Source organism: Martes martes (genome assembly GCF_963455335.1).
Source record: "Martes martes genome assembly, chromosome: 1".
Classification (NCBI taxonomy): domain Eukaryota; kingdom Metazoa; phylum Chordata; class Mammalia; order Carnivora; family Mustelidae; genus Martes; species Martes martes.
Genome location: NC_137888.1, coordinates 150,025,836 through 150,042,981, shown reverse-complemented (window position 1 = coordinate 150,042,981; position 17,146 = coordinate 150,025,836). Strand labels below are relative to the sequence as shown.

The window sequence follows — 17,146 nt, the reverse complement described above, 5'->3', positions numbered from 1 at the left end:
TCCTGGAGGCAAGACAAAGGCGTGCTGTTTTTGTTGGTTGCACAATAATTTTATAGACGGATTCTTCAGTCTCACACCTTGATTTGACACCCTTTATTTACTGGAGCACAGTGTAAGGGGCTGTGAAAATCCAAGCTTTGACTTCTCTTCTCCTCAAGTTTTATCTAATTTGTCAGCTCCTCCATCTTCCAGAAATTAATGGCACTTCTTAGTCCACTAATGCATGACTCTGCCGTTCTCTGCACTTGCATGAGTCGGTTCTGTGTCAGACCTTTTTGCTGCCATTTGTGTGTATGTGTGTATTTTCTAAATGGGGGTGGGGGGGGAGAGAAGCAGAAGCCTGGGCCCAGGTTGCCATCTTGAACTGGAAACCTTTATTCATGAGCTTTTTGCACATCCTTGGCAAAGCAAGTTGATACTTTTTTAACATTTCACATTGAAATAATTTCAAATTTGTAGAAAGGTTGTCAGAGTAGAGAACCCCCTAATGTGTTTCGCCTAGATTCACGAGTTCTGGCATTCTGCAGGTCTTGTTCCCTCTGCTCCATGCGCACACCTCGTTCTCAGTACTTTCTCAGCCATTCAAGCGTTTGTTGCAGATACCTTGTCTCTTTCCCCCTAGATGCTCCATTCTCTCACATAACCATTGTATAGTTGTCAAGTTCATGAAATTCAACATGTAAGAATATTAGCCGTAGTACAGTCCATTTTGCCAGTTGCTTCAGTAACGTTCTTCATGCAGTTTTTCCCCCAGATTTGGAATGAAGTCCAGAACCACACATTGCATTTAGCTGTCATGTCTCTTTAGTCTTCTTTAATCTCAGCCTTTTTGTCTTTAATGATGTTGACATTGTTGACAAATAGAGGCCAGTTGTTTTGTAGTATGTTCTTCAAATTGGGTTTGTCTGTTCCCTCTGATTAGATTCAGTGATGTTTTGGGCAGAACACTCCAGAGGTGAGCCTGTGTGCCCTCGGTGTATGGCATCGGCTTGCGTACGCTGTCAGGTTGTCCTGTTACTGGCGGTACTAACTTAGATCCCTTGATAAAAGTGTGGTGTCCTTTAGATTTCTTCACTGCTGCTATCATTTCCCCTTTGAAATTAATCTGATATCTGTGGACGCCCTTTGAGACCCTGTAAGTATTCTTTTTCTCTTCAAATTGTCACTTGCTGGTTTTAGCAGCCATTGAAGATTCTGGCCTGAATCAGTTATTACTATAATTGTCGCCAAGTAATGATTTTCTAATTCTTATGTCTTCTGCTGTTAGTAATTGACATTCTACTGTAAGGAAGAGCTTCTCCTGTTTTTTTTTTTTTTTTTTTTGACGATTTTATTTATTTGACAGAGAGAGATACAGCAAGAGAGGGAACACAGGCAAGGGGAGTGGGAGAGGGAGAAGCAATCTTACCACTGAGCATGGAGCCCGATGTGGGGCTCCATCCCAGGACCCTGGGATCATGACCTGAGCCAAAGGCAGATGTTTAATGACTGAGCCACCCAGGTGCCCTGGGAAGAGCTTTTCCTTCTTATTATATCAGTATGAACTGATGGATTCTTATTTAATTCAGTTTTTAATCAATCTGCTGTGTATTCATTTTGATGCTCAAATTGTCTTTGATTGGCCAGTGGGAGCCCTTTCAGGCTATCTCCCATGTGCTTTGACATATCCTCATCGTGTTCTTAGCACTTCTACTTTTTGGCATAACGTGATATTCCAGGCTCATCTTGGCCAGACTTTGGGATCAGCCGTCTCTCCAAGGAGCCCTGGTTCCTTTTAATGGGAATTGGTATTTAGAAACCAGGATCTGGATGACAAGTTGATTCTTGAGTGCTTGGTCTGCTGTTGGCGTGTCATGTGTGTTCACCACATTTATTTTTAGCCTTTTATAGTGGGTGGAGAGAGCCCCAAAGAACATAGTATACAAATTCTGTTGCCTTTAGTGGCTCACCATTTTTTCTTCATCTTTATTGTTCCTTTGTGTTTTTTTGAGATAATAGATTCTCGTCATAAAGGAAACACTTACCTGTGAGTGTGTGTTACGTGTGTGTATATGCAAAGGTGAATGTTGATAGGAATGTATCTTCCTGGAGAGGGATATTGTTTTTTATTTTTATTTTTTAGAATTGTATCAAAGTGATTTACTTTTTTATATTTATGTTTTTCATGAACAGCTTCTCTGTAGTAATGCAGCTTTTGTTAGATGTGATGTTATTTTTTCAGATCAAATGCTTTCCGGTAGAATTTTAAAGTTAAAAATCTGTAGTGTACCTTTTAGCATGAAAGCAAAATATCCTTTGGTAAATTAAATTGGCAAAATGGTTTCAGCCTGCCATATTAAGAATTTAGTTGGGCCAAACATTTTATACATAATGTGTATACACACATACATGCACGTAAACTTGGGAAAATTTGGTTAAGGAAAACAGACATGGGAAGCAAAACCAGCAGGGGGAAAGAAACAGGAAAATGTAGGATTTGTGCTGAAAAACATTTATGTTCCTCAGACAGTTGGGTTAGAGCTTCATATAGGGAAGAAGACAAAAGTAAAAGGAAAGGTTAGGGCTGGGTGGGTGAAATCTTAAATGCCCAGCTCAAAAGCATTCAGGCTGTTCTCTAACAATTCATAATAAAACAGTTGTGGATAAAACCATGTCCTTTAGTGATGCTGGGAAAGGGGACACGGTATGGCCAAGCCCTAGAAACCATTCTGTTCCTCTCAAGGAATAAATATTTGAATTGTGAATTCCTGTTTTCAAGGGAATGTCTTACAATTATGTATGGCAGTTCAGAATGCCGGGGGAAGTGTTTTGTTTATCAGATCCAGCCATTTAATATTTATTGCTTGTTTACAACTATATTCTGAACTTGATTTTAGGAGAATATAAAAACAAGTGTGTTTATTTAGTTTTCTCTCTGGGCAATGAAACATGTATGTGTATACTGTGGAGAAGGTGAAGTAAGTGAACTGGTGTTAATGGAGGGCTGTATCTACCATCCGACAGACAAGCAGTTTTAGACATGTCTCATTCAGTCCTCACAAGCAGTTCTTACAAGGAAGTAGTGGCTATCTTTTATAGGCAAGAAAGTTGAGGTTTAAAAGGGTCAAGTCGAAGTCACATAGCTGGTCATTATCAAAGGGAAGGTCCAAACATGAGTCTGTCTACTTGTATGAGAACCACCAGTCGTTCTGTAGCATTGTTCTTCAAAGCTCTCGAAAGTCTGCAGGAGAGAGGTTCTATGCTCTTCCCATGCAGCAGCTTAAGGCCAGGAGGTAGAAGGTGGTGAAGAGGGAGAGCATTTGCAAGTGGTATCTGCTAGCATGCAAAAATAAGAAGGGAAAATGGGCCAAGAGGAGGATCCCTTATAGGCAGGCAGAAATGTCTGTTAGAATATGCAGGAAGGGATCACAGCTTCATAGGACTTACGTGAATGCAAGCCCAGGGGAGGATTAGTAGCAGTGATTTTATCAGAAGTGAGTCTTCTGACAGCTCTAATCAGAATCACCCCCTTTATTATAGCTGAGGTCATCCATGTGCTTTCCCTGATGGGCCTGTTTCAAGAAGAGATTGATTCCAGACAAGTGAACATACCTGAAGAGTCTGGCCTGAACCTTATAATTGACCTGACAAGAAAGTGAGCTTTAAATTTTTCAACTCGGTGGCGGTGGTGGTAATGTTAGAAGTGCCTAACAGTCTGTGTTTTCATTCCGCAGCATACTCTCCAAACTAATTCCAAACTGTTCGTAAAGGGGGAGGAAATTAAAAACATGCCTCCAGGAATTGTGAGGCATCACCTGAAGTGATCGGGAGTAATTTTTTTTTTTTAATCTCCTGTTTTCTCTTTAGGCAGAGCTTTTGTTCATTTCTGTTTGTTTTATTGAAAAAAATAAATGATTTTACTGGCTAAGTATCTCCTTACTCCCACCCTCCATCTCCAGGTAGAATCGACAGTCTGAGAGGGTGGTGCTTCTTGTCCTGTGACTAGGCAGTCAGTCTCCAGTCTCCTTACCTGGCGTGGACGCCCCCTGTGAGCAGCATAGTTTCCCTTGGTCTCTGCTGCTGCACAAGCTCCTCTAGAGGCTTGTGCCACACAGGGCTGACCACCTGCCTACCAACTTACCAACTTGCCCGCTTGTCCTTCCCTTGTTCCTCTGTCCCCTCAGGTGTGGAGTCCCTGTTTATCACACACTGTCATGATTTCTTTCACTTGATTGGCTTGACTTTTTAAGGGCTTGGTCTCTTGATGTGTCCAACAGTTTTATTTTTGGATTTTCTTTTTTGGTCCTACCAGGGGAATGTAACCAAATATATCTATCTGATTGTAGCAGGTACATGTATTTTCCTTGTGCTGCTGGTTAATTTTATTTACCTAACAGTTGCTCTATGTATATGACTGGCACACCTAGCCTGAATGTCCTTTGTTGCCAGGCTCTTCTGGCACTGAGTCAGTGTGAAGGCCCAGTCCTGTGTGTGTGGCGCTGGGGTGGGGGAGAACAAATTGTTGTTTCTGTCTCTTGGACAGAAAGAAACCTCAGGCCAGCGGGTATGCATACTAACTGTAGGTGGTGAGTGTGTGCCACCTTTATGGCTCTTCTGTATATTGTGTTTACTAGTTATACACAATTGATTTCCAGTTTTTTGTTACAATCCTGACAAGAGTTCTGTGCTTTTTGCTACTTTAACAGCAGTGAGGATTTCCTCTATAAAGTACTTTTATATCTACATCTTCTATGACAAAGATTGTTGCTGATTTACTGATACTGAAGACTTGGTATGCGTTCAGCCCCCAAGTCCTTTGCTGAGGGTGTCATTTGTGTCCATCCTTCTTCCTCTTGAAACCTGTTGTCCACCTTTAACTGGTCTAATCTTGCTTGATGCTGTGTTTCCCCAGAGTCCCTCAGCGGAACCATCTGTTGTACCGAATGCAATTACATCTTATCTTTTGAATGACATCCACTACAAAAATTGCTTTTTTCATAGGTCTTGTGGACTTTAAAACCTTTTTTTTTTCCTTTGGAAACTAAAGTGTCTTTGTATCATCATAACTGTTTTGTGAGATGGGTAGCATGAAGGTAGTTATTACCTATTTTATGAATGAAGAAGGAAGATATCAGTGGACGTGACTTGCAGCCTCGTGGCAAAGCCAGGACTTGACCGGGTCTCTGGGGTTCCAGTCCCTAGCAGTTTCTAGACACATTTTATGAAAGACTTCTAGTTTTCCCAGAATTGGGAGAATTTTATTATATAGGTTGAGTTGTCTACGAAGACGATAGATTGAAAATTAGGATTTTATTTAAGTCGTAATTTCAAGGAAAAAACAGTGGCTTTTCTGAATTTCCAAATGTTGCCAGTTCCTACAGATGTTTACTTCCTAAGAACAAAGCAGACTGAATCAGAGAAGATAGGGGCTAAGTTTTCATTTTTTATTTTTAGGGATAGTATTTTGCAGCTCCTTGTTGAAATACTGTAAGGTCATAGGTGAAATGATCCTACCTTGTGATTCTTAGTAGGAATTTTTGTGTCCCATGAGAATTCTTAAAAGTAGTACTGGACATCCTCTAGCTATTGTGTGGACTTTTGAAAACCTCATAGAAATGATTTATTTTTATAAATCCTAAAATGTCAAACTTCTTTACTTCTGGCTGGAGTTTAATTACTCTGATTAGAAGCCCTGGTTGGCAGCAGATGGGCATGACCATTAATTATTCTTGAAATTTGTTGTTTATTTGTAGGCAGAGAGTCCAGGAGGAGAGAAAACAATCAAGTGAATGGTCTGGAGGGCTCCTCACACTTGGGAATCTGAGGCTGTGCTGCAGTGATGAAGGATGTCCACCAGGTGGCATCAAGGATTTGCTTAACTGTTGGCTCCCCAGCTAACCCTGGAAGCCCAACTAAACTTCTATCCCCCTGTGAACTATGGCTCAGCTGCAGCTGTGCCCTCAGTTCCGGTCCCTTGCTTCCCTTAGTGCTGTCTTGTGCCCTGTGTTGGGATCTGACCACATTCTGCCTCCCATGAAAGCAGTGGGGGTTGACTCCTCCTCTAGATGGGAAACTTCTTGAGACACTAGGGCATTCACTGTAAAGCTTGCTCCTTTCTGTGTTTCCAGCAGTGCCAGCCATAGCTCCTCTGAGTTGTATTGTTGCAGTAACATCTGTTGGTGACCTGTGGCCTAACTGTGGACCTCCACAGAATTCACCTTCAGTATTTTTTGCTTGAAGAGTACGTTCATTTTCCTAGCTGCGTAAATGACTTGTTGGAGGGCTGTAGGGTTTCATGCTTATAGATTGTGTACTTTCATAAACTTTACTCTCATGTGAGCCCTGACCAGCTGCTTCCACTAACTTGAGAGATAGTATTTGGAGAAATCAGTCCTGTAGATGGGGCTTCCCTGCAGTCCCACGGTTGGTCTTGGCAGTGGAACCTCCATGCGTGCCGGACAGCAGATAGCCATGGCATTCTTAGGCTGTGTGCCATGTAGGTAGAAGCCGGAAAAAAGCAGGAAAGAATCCTTGTAGCTCTCATCCCTCTGCCTTATCTGGGCTCCCAGCACGGCCTCTGGCAGCAGGCAGGTTTGATCAGGAGCGAATGCCCACGTGGACCGAGGAAGGGCCTGGGAGGGGTAGTAGTACATATGCTTATTGTAGTTGGATTGTATCATTTTATTGGAGACCATTAAGGAAATGGATATTCAGTTTTCTTTTTTCAGAAAACAGATACGGCTTTTAAGCCAATTGGAAGGAAATTTGAAAAGGTTCCATAATAATGTTATTTTATCATTAGAGCCAACCTACATAGGCAAGCAAGTTGTTTGCAGGCCTGACCCTGGCTTCCCTGTTGTCTGGATATCTTTCCAAAGTGTTTGGTTTGAGGGTACATTCAGAAGTTCTATGTTTGATAATAGGCCCAAGAGTGTGCAAAACTCTTGGGCAAGCAGCATTTACATTTACTTAATTTAATTTAAAAAATGAGCCAGTCTAGGTGAAACTGGAGCTAGTGATACCGATGTAGTGCGTCTGGCTGCTTTTCTGAGAGCTATTTGTTTAGTTCCCTAGTGAATTTGATAAACTAAGGCCATATTTTTATATCTCAAGCTGGGAGTTTTGACCTTTGAATGTTGAGAGCACCAGAAGTTCTGATTATATGATGAAACAGCTTTTCTTGCCTGTTCTTTTGGGCATTCTTTTGCCCTTTGTCCTACAGTCAGAGCAGAGGATGTGACCTCTACTCTTTGGGGTGGCATTATTTTAAAGATGTTATGTATTTATTTATTTGACAGACAAGTAGGCAGAGAGACAGGCAGAGACAGAGAGAGGAGGAAGCAGGCTCCCTGCTGAGCAGAGAGCCTGATGCGGGGCTCGATCCCAGGACCCTGGATGTGACCTCTACTCTTTGGGGTGGCATTATTTTATTTTATTTATTTATTTTTTTTAAAGATTTTATTTTTATTTATTTTACAGACAGAGATCACAAGTAGACAGGGAGGCAGGCAGTGAGAGAGAGGAGGGAAGCAGGCTCCACGCTGAGCAGAGAGCCTGATGCGGGGCTCGATCCCAGGACCCTGGGATCATGACCTGAGCCGAAGGCAGAGGCTTTAACCCACTGAGGCACCCAGGCGCCCCTGGGGTGGCATTATTTTAAAGATTGTAATCAGAATCTACCTGTTAGATTCTCATCTTCTCTGTGAATCTGTATTTTGGTTTATTATTACTTTTGACAGTTGAATTTAAATTCATTGGTGGGGTAATTTATAAATGTCTTTGCAGAAATGTGTTGAAAATCTTTTTAGGAGAAATTTGGGAACTGCCAGCATCAGTTAGCATTGCTAACACAGCTGCTTTGCTTTTAGGTGATTGGTGAGGACAATGTGGCTGTTCCTTCGCACCTTTATAAGGTGATCCTGGCTCGCAGAAGCCCAGTGTCTACTGAACCGCTGGCACTAGGGGCCTTCGTGGTTCCCAATGAAGCCATTGGCTTCCAACCCCAGTTAAGTGAATTCCAAGTGAGCCTTCAGGACCTGGAGAAGTTATCAGGACTGGTGTTTTTCCCTCGTTTGGATAGAACTAGTGGTATCGGGAATATCTGCTCTGTGGACACCTGTAAGCTCCTGGATTTCCAGGAGTTCACTCTGTACCTGAGCACAAGAAAGGTTGAGGGAGCCCGATCAGTCTTCAGGCTGGAAAAGGTCATGGAAAATTTGAAGAATGCAGGGATTGAACCAGATGATTACTTCATGAACTGCTATAAGAAGAAACTAGAAGAACTCAAAGCTAAGGAACAGTCAGGAATCCTGGAGAGAAAGCCATCTTAGTCTTTTTCTCCGAAGATGTGTGAGTATCTGTAACGAAGCAGCTGTGTCCTCTTCAGGCTCATGTGTTTTAGTGGCTTTGCTTTATAGAAATGATGAAATCCTAAACTTCAGACTAAATTTCTCCCCAAAAGATGAAAGATCTAAAAAATTCTGTCAGTTTTTTATTTGACACGGGAACTAATTATTAAGGAAACTATAAGACCTACAGATTGGATGCTGATCTTGCGTCAGGTTCACAGAGGACTCTGACCACAGGACGACGCTGTTTTCGTCTCTCTTTGGATGTTCGCGGGTGAAGGCATTTTGTTTTCGTGCCACTGAATCATGCATTATCTTTGATGTATCTCCTCAGCTTTCTTGGAGCCCAGTGTTATATGTTTTCTTTCTCTAGGACCCGAGTTGGTCTTGGAGGTGGCTTTTAGATAGCCTCTGTGTGCTGTCCTGTCCACATGTATTACTGTGTTACGTATTCATTTCTTGCTCCTTTGACAGACCTGCTGGTCCTCCATTTGTGCCCTATAGAAGCCCTCAGTGACATTTTCTGCTCACCTAGTGTGTGCTGTATACTAAGCTCAGTGCTTTACATGGATTATCTTACAGCAACTCTTCGAGGTAAATACCACTGTCCTCATTTTACACGTGAGGAAATTAAGCTTAAGTATTTTGTCCAAGGTTTACCTTTCCAAAGAAGTAACCCACAGAGGTAGGCATGTGGGGCCGAGAAGAAAGACAGCGTGACATAGACTGAAGTAATCCAGACACATAGGTTTTGACTTAGACATGTATACACATGGGTTTGGTGATTCTGGGCCCACTTGCCAAGAGGGGTTTGGTTTCTTGTATGCTATTGAGCCAAAAGGTCTTGAATGTTCTCTGACTTGAACACTCCGTAGCTCTTTGGGAAGAAACAATCACAGGAGTTTGAAGATTAGAGGGCATTGCTTTGTGGGGTTTACCAGAGCTCCTACTTGCCTCCAGGGATGCAGTTCTTTTAGTGACCGGATGGTGCCCAATTGCTATGTTCTTTGCTTTCCAGGTGAGCAGTTTGTTCCAAAGATTACGGGGCCTAAGAAGGGCCTGTGTCCACAGATTCACCAGCTCATGGTTTGCTTCCCTCGGGCCCGCTTGCCTACTTGGGTAGCACCAGGCAGGTGGTGCTTTGGGCCAAAGACTCAAAGACAATTCTGATTATCTCTAAGGGAAACTGGCTGTTTTTCTGAGTCAGATCTCTAGATTTGGGTTTACGTGGAATCCTTTCAAGGGCTATCATAAGTATAGACAGTGAAATACCTTAAAATAGGGCCCAGGAGCTTGTCTGAATGTATCCTAGCTGTCTTTCCAAGCGGTGTTACCAGAACAGTTTTTGTGGTGTTTTGTGTGTTTGTCTCTAACAGAAATGCCAAGGTTTTAAGATAAAGGTAAGTTGATAAGGATTGACCTTGTTCTGCTCCTTTATTTGGATAAAAAAGAAAGAAGTTGGGGGCTCAGAACATAGTAGCCTGATTAATACCAGTCTGTTTTATCACAGTGTTTGCCATTAGCTTATGCCAGTCCTTTTCTTCCCGGGGATAAAGAGCCAAAATGTCACTGTGACCAAAAAAATCTGTTACTTTCTCTCCTCATTGGAGAGGGGATGGTGGGGCCTCCCGGTCTGGTGTTTCTCCCAGAGCCTGAGGGGGCAACTCTGGGGGAGAAGTCCTGGGTGCTTGGCGTTCATCTCTAGAGGTGAGCCACCATCTCCTTTCCCTCACGTCTGGCTCCATGCCCTGATCTGGCTTGAATTTTCTTCAACCTTGGACTTATTTCCCATGCTCTTCGCACTCCTGCCCCTCTACCTGGATGGTGGAGAATCTTGATTTTTGGATCAGTGAATTGAAGTGCCTTAGGTTTTTAGTATGAAAAGTGCTGCCTGGTCATTGTGAAAAATAGTTCCGTGCTTATAATAAAACATGCGGTCTCCCAGTCTTCATTTTCACATGGAAGAGTTGTGTTGGTCTACAGGAGTGATCTTGACTTGTCTGAACACTTCCATTAAGAGTCCCTCCAGAACAAACTGAAATGTAAATACTTGGTGGAGCTTGGAATTTTCCCCAGGATCAAATCACTTCAGCCTCCCCTGGTAGGACTGCTGATTATTTGGACTTGGATGCAGGAGATCCCTAAGCCACTCCCCAGCACCGTCTGTCCCCTGATGGAATAAGCTCCTCATTACCCACCTGAGCCAGGCAGCCTCCAGTGGGTCCTACCTTGGAGCCAGCCAAATTCTCAGGTTGGGCCTGGGACTCTGCCTTCCGTCCAGTGATGTTCAGGGAGTATCTTGGCAAAGGGGAAGGCTGCAGCCATCTTCATGGGCTCTGCTGCCAGAAGCCCAACTACAGGTGAGGGTTATTCCCTGATCTCCCCGCCCCCAGTCACATCTTTATTTGAGACTCCAGGCTCTTTGGTCTCTGAATTGAAAACATTTGACCAATGTCATTTGTGGCTAAGGTAGGACAGGTGTCCCAGCCTGTTACTGCAGGCCAGCATTGCTGTCTTGCACTGTGACCTCCAAACAACTGACAAACAGCTGAAAACCTCTGCCCCTCTGTCAGGCCTTAGAAGCACCCGGAGGGGAGACGTAGTGTGATCTTGAAGGAACATCCCTAGCCCCTGTGGGGCTAGGCTCAGCCTGGAGCAGCCCCACTCTCGGAATGACCCTGCCTCATTCCTGTGAACATGTCGCCGTCGCTCACATCAGCAGCACATCCCTGAAGCTATCCCTGCTCAGTCCTTCACGGCTGCATCTGTGTGCCCTTATGTCTTCTGGGCACACTCCATCGTCCTCCTTGGTCTTTCCATTCATTCTGCCGGAACTGGTCGGGGGCGGGGAGGTGCCTCACATTTGGTGTGGCACTCCTGCTCATTCTTGCCTTCACTCCCCACCTCATTCTGGCCTGCCTTCCTGGATGTCATTCACGGAGATTATCTGTCAGGGGGTCCAGTGCTGCCTTTTCCAGTCCAGCCTCTCCTCCAGGGACTGACTTGTTGGTCATTAGAGCCGGTCAGGTGCATGAACCGAACTTTGATGTGGATCCTGTGTAATCTGGGGTGTGCAGTGGGGATGTGTAGATGGACTTCTCTTAGTGTTCCTGGACATGGCATTATGGCCTAGGGGCTGGTGTGCTCCTGTGTGCAGAGTACCTCTAGGGGTCGCTATGGCCTAGTGCCACATGGAGGACTCAAGAGTCAGCTGTGACACTGTCCAACACAGAACCTCTAGCTGTGTAAGCCACAGTGGGTTAAGGCCTCTGCTTTCGGCTCAGGTCATGATCCCAGGGTCCTGGGATCGAGACCTGCATCAGGCTCTCTGCTCAGCAGGGAGCCTGCTTCCTCCTCTCTCTCTGCCTGCTTCTCTGCCTACTTGTGATCTCCCTCTGTCAAATAAATAAATAAAATCTTAAAAAAAAAAAAGAGAGAGAATGCCCTCTCCCCTCAATATTTTGTCCCATTTCCTTTCTCTTCTTGAGCCATTTAAAAGTAATTCATTGATTTAAAAAAAAAAAGTAGTAGACACACTTTATTCTTTAATACTTTGATCTGTATCATCTAAGAATCAAGACATTCCCCTGTATTGTCAAAATACTGTTATCTAAGAAATTTATCAAGAATTCAATATCATTTAGTGAACAAAGTCTTAAAAGTTTGCCTAGATTTCCCCCCAAAATCTTAAACTTTTTTTGAATATCCAGGTCTCAGCCACGGTTTGTGTCTTGTATCTTGTCATGTCTAGTCTCTGCTAATCTAGAGCAGTTTGCCTGGTAAGCTTCAAAAATATAAAGATTCTTCAACCCCACCCTTGAAGATTTTGACTCAGTAGGTCAGTTGTGAAGCTGAACCCTGTATTTTTTACACAAGAAACACTGCTGATTCTGATGACTCTCCAGGGTTTGGAACTGGACCAAGCCCCACGTTGCTGCCACTCCACGGACACACACATTCCCTAGACAGGAGTCACCTCAGAAGGTGGGCTTTGAGCTCCTGACTATCAAAGGAGAACTTTCTTCCATTGCTTTGGGCCCCCAGGTACCCACTTTCCGTTATTATTGAGCTTCATAACATTAAGTTGAAACTTTCCCTGCAACTTACTCATCAGTGACAGGCCCTAAATGGCCATCCCAGGCTACACAGAGCTGGCTGGCACCTGCTTTCACCTGATAGTCCTTTAGAGATAGGAACCTCATAAAGACATCTGGGCATCTCGCTTAATGCCCAGGGCATTCGTGGATTTCAGACCTGCCACCGTCATGATGTTATGTAGCCTTTATGGTGTGGCAGCCACATCTGGGCGAAGCATCAGACACAGTGATGGCAGTGCTGAATTGAGTGCTCCCTTAGTAGGGACGCTCCACTATTCTCACAGTACTGTTGGTCCTTGTGGAACTTGGTCCAGCTAACTGCTCCAGGTCATTTTCCCGTGGTCTGTTGTCAAGTCGCTTTCCCATCATGTACTCACACAGTCAATATTTGGAACACAAATACGGGGTTATGTGTATGCCCTACTGTTAAGATTTCATTTCATTATAGTTTCTCCCCATCTTATGTGAGTTTGCATTCTTGATGATCCTGATTTGGCCATCTGACATGTTAGCTCTGCCTCCCAGCTTTGAGATTGCAGATCAGATAAACAAGCCTTCAACGTGTCTGTTAAAAACATTGAATGAGACAGAGCCACGGAAGATCCCGTTGGTAAAAAAAAATTCATTTCATATGGCAACCTGCTTCACACACTCACCCAACAAGATTCATGTGATAATAATGTGCTCTGATATTTTCTAAGTTCAGTTCTTTTCTAGTTCTTTTTAAAAAGGGAAACAACACTGAATTGATTGCACAATGCAAAAATAAGTCTCTGTCACAATTTGCTTGTGAGTCACCCCGGGACAGTAAGAGTGCTTACTGTATCTCTGGGTGTGTACAGCATGGCTGGACCAGCACTTTGGATACATCCCTATGTACGGAGGTGCACTTGGGTCCCCATCCCAGCTTTCCACCTACTGCAGCCTCCTGCAACAGACCTCATTTGTCCTGAATCAGGTTCCTCAGATGGGAACAGGTTGGGGATGACTGGCAGGATCGTTTGAGAATTGAATAAGCTAAGTCCTCAATAAATGGTAGCCAGTTACTATGAATTCCTGTTACCAGCGACTACCAAAGACAATGTGTGGCCCCAAAACTCATACCTTGAAATCTAACCCCCTCCTAAAGGTATGAGGAAGTAGAGCCTTTGGCAGGGAAATAGCTCCACCCTCATGAATTAGATTAGTGTCCTTATAAAAGACCTCAGAGACCGCAGACTCCTTTGCCCCTCTGTCATGTGAGGACACTGCACAGTGATTGGCCCAACCAGAAGATGGGGTCTCATCAGACACTGAACCTGCTGGCACCTTGATCTTGGACTCCCCAGCCTTCAGAACTGTGAGAAATAAATTTCTTTTGTTTATAAGTCACCCAGTCTGTGGTATTTTGTTATAACAGCCTGAACTGACCAAGACAATGACAGATGAAGGTCATCGTGTCCTGAGAAGGTGGAGGACAGACCCTGATCTTAATATGGTGTTAGGCTCTGGGCCAAGTGGAAGCAATTCTGTCACCCCAGTCCTGAGACCATCAGATGTGCTGCTACCAAACTTTCAACTCTCACTGCTCTGCAGTTTGCAAAGTGCTTTCACATCAGAGCTTATTCAGCCCACCATTTCACATGTGAGGAAACAAGCTCCAGGAATGTATGACTTAGGAAGGTTTTCGGGCTCTCGCTTTAACATTTGCCCTCCCCCCACAAAGCTGTTGGAGTTATTTTAATTTGCTTTGTAATCCAGTCATTCATGCTCATCTTGGCCCTGTAGGTCCCGCTAACTTCCTAGAAGCAGGCAAATAATGGAGTTGATGCCTTTCTGGGGCCTCCAGAGGGGTCTGGAAATAGTACATGCTCAAGAACGTTTTGGAGTTTGAGGTGCCTGGGTGGCTCAGTCGGCTAAGTGTTTGCCTTTGGCTCAGGTCTTGATCTTGGGGTCCTGGGACTGAGCCCCACTGTCGGGCTCCCTGCTCAGAGGGGAGTCTGCTTTTCCCTCTCCCTCTGCCCCTCCCCCTACTTGTGTTTTCTCTCTCTCTCTCTCTCTCTCTCAAATAAATAAATAAATAAAGCTTTAAAAAAATGTTTTGGAGTTGCCAACAAGTTTGAAAAGTTGAGACGATCCTGCTTGAGTCCCAGTGTGTGCACTGTCTTGGTGAGAGACCCGGGAAAGTTGGGCACTAGGGTATGTCTGTGAGTCAGTTCTCCAGCAGGGACCAGATGAGGACAGTGAGGACAGTTGCGGGGAAGGTGTCTCAGAGGAGGCAGGAAGGCAGGTGCACTGGTCTCCCGCCAAGGCCCAGGTTCTGTGCTTGGGGGCCGGCTGCTGTCAGTAGAGCAGAGCAGGGGCCTGTGTCTCAGAGAACAGCTGTGTGCTGGGCACTGCTTCCAGCAGGCTAGGGTTCCCAGGGCATTTCCCCAGCGGCACCCTTACTCAGGCTGTGCGGGGGCCCGGTGTCTGGTCTGAAGCAGCTTGCCCCTGCTGGGAAGATGGGAGCAAGGAGGTGACTGTCAGATAGGAGAAGGGGTTTCATGTGCTGGGTCCTGGGAAGCAGAGCTAAAATTAGGTCTTCCAGCTGCGGGGAATCCCACCTTTTCCCCTCCCCTGAACCAGGATCTTGGAATTACCTCCCACCCTCCCCTCCCCTTTCAGCTCCAGCTCCTCCTGAGGCAGGAGTTGAACTGTCCCACCTCTGGTTATGCCAGGAGCCTTTCCACCCAAATGATCTCTAAGGCTACGAGTGAGGAGACAGTGGCAGACTGTGGCTTGGCTTCCCTGAGCTTCCCCAGCTCGTCTGAGGCCTCAGCACAGCTGGGGCTCCAGGCCACCTGGGGACAGAGGTTTTCCTTTCCTACCACCTCCCAAGCTGGCCTCTTGCTTTTTGTGCTCCGGGCCCCCCTCCCCTCTCCTCTCCACCCCTGTCTGCCCACCATCTCCGAGGGAGCCTTGAATCCCTTGCCATCCACTGCCGGTCCAACACAGATGTTGGCACCTGGGCCTCCAGGCCCAGTATGGCCAGTATGACGTGTGTTCCCTCTCCCTTTGTGAGGCTGAAGCTTGAGAAGCACAGCGCTCCTCAGGAAGAATGTCCCTCTCACTCCCCCTTCATATGGCCCTGGGCCCTGCCTTGTGGGTCCCCAGGGTAAGGCTCAGGCCCGTCAGTGCTCCTGTCTAGGGTCGGAGCCTACTTCTGGCTCCTGCGTGTACTTCGCCATCTTATTTTAGGTGAGCAGCATCTCCTTAGTCCTGGTTTCCCTATTGGCCAAGTGAGGGGTGGGTGGGACGCTCTGCCAGGTCCCTCCCTGTTTGGGGTCTCTTCACCGTCCAGGGCAAGTCCTCCTTCAAGAAAGGCAACCTCCAGGGGCAGCCTGCCGGATGCAAGCTGAGGGAGGCTGGAGGCTGCAGCAGGTAAGTGGGCTGAGGGGCCTCTGAGGAGGTGTGAATGAGGGAGGCAGAGCAGGCCAGTGTGGACAGCCCTGTCCCAGCCCTATCTTTCGTCCCCGACACCCTCTCCACACCCCAGCCCTGATAAGCAGGTGTGAGCCACGGCCGCCTTGTGACAGGCCCTTCAGCAGGGAGGGGATGGTGGGGGTCCACTCCACTTCTGAGTTCAGACGTCAGAGTCTTCCTCCCCCACCCCCATTTCCCTGCCAGACTGCCATCCTCCTGACGCTCGGCTCGGTTCAGGCTCTGGAACTCTGCCCCTGCCTGTGAGGCCTCAGCCTCCTCGGGTGGTAGGGGACAGGCCACACTCAGTCCTTTCTGGAGAAGTGCCTAGAAGGCTGGCCATCCCCAGCCAAACCCGGTCCAGCAGTGACTGTGGGGCTGGGGTCTGGTAACCCCCTGCTTCTCGCAGATTTGCCCCTCAGTGCTGGTCCTTCTCTGTCGTCTTCTCATCCCGTTTCCTCCAGTCCCTGTGACCATCAGCTTTCAGCTGTCTTCCCTCAACCTTGGCTTTGGGTTTACTGCTCCAGCTGGGCCCGCCTTCTTCTCTCCTCCAAGGCCCCAGCCAGGGTCCAGAAGGCTGAGGCCAGAAACCCCTAATTTTTGCATTTGTGGGCATCGGGGCTGGGGGAGGAGACGCAGGGCCTGGGGCTCTAGGACAGGGGAAGATGGGGCGCCTGTGTGGCTCAGCCAGTTAAGCGTCTGCCTTCCGCTCAGGTCATGATCCCATGGTCCTGGGATCGAGCCCCACATCGGGCTCCCTGCTTGGCGGGGAGCCTGCTTCTTCCTCTCCCACTCCCCCTGCTTGTGTTCCCTCTCTCGCTATGTCTCTCTCTGCCAAATAAATAAATAAAGATAAAATCATTTAAAAAAAAGAGAGAGGTAAAGCGTTTAAACAGTGCCCAGCACAGGGTAAGTAGCACGTAACTGTTGGCCACTGTCATGAATTATGTAAATTTCAGTGTATTTCAAATTGACAGAAAAGTTGCAAGCAATGCCTCCATGTCCTTTATGGAGATTCGCCAGTTATTCATATTTGGCCCATTTGTTTTATAATTCTCTGTCGGCATTGTGTATATATAATGTATCCTGTGTTCAGTATCATATATATACTATATATCACATATACACACATACACACGCACCTTTTTTTTTTTTTTTCTGAATCACTTGAGAGTAAGTTGAAGACACCATGCCTTTTAATCCCTAAATAGTTCAGTGTGCATCGGTAAGGACAAGAATTTTACAAAACCACAGCCCAGAAAATTTAATACTGATATAATA

General features: G+C 45.8%; 1 protein-coding gene across 5 annotated transcripts in view; it reads left to right on the top strand.

Annotated features, from left to right (window-relative positions):
- The window catches only part of EXOG (exo/endonuclease G), a 40,084-nt gene that overhangs the window by 17,710 nt on the left and 5,228 nt on the right, over positions 1-17,146 (top strand). For 2 of the 5 annotated variants that reach the window (XM_080808626.1, XM_080808623.1), the window contains exon 6: positions 7,848-8,328. In XM_080808626.1, coding sequence (XP_080664752.1) covers positions 7,848-8,309 — 462 coding nt within the window. In that variant the 3' untranslated portion in view covers positions 8,310-8,328. Of the gene's footprint in view, positions 1-7,847; positions 10,284-17,146 lie in introns of those variants that run through there. The other 3 variants (XM_080808625.1, XM_080808627.1, XM_080808624.1) reach the window with 2 other exon arrangements.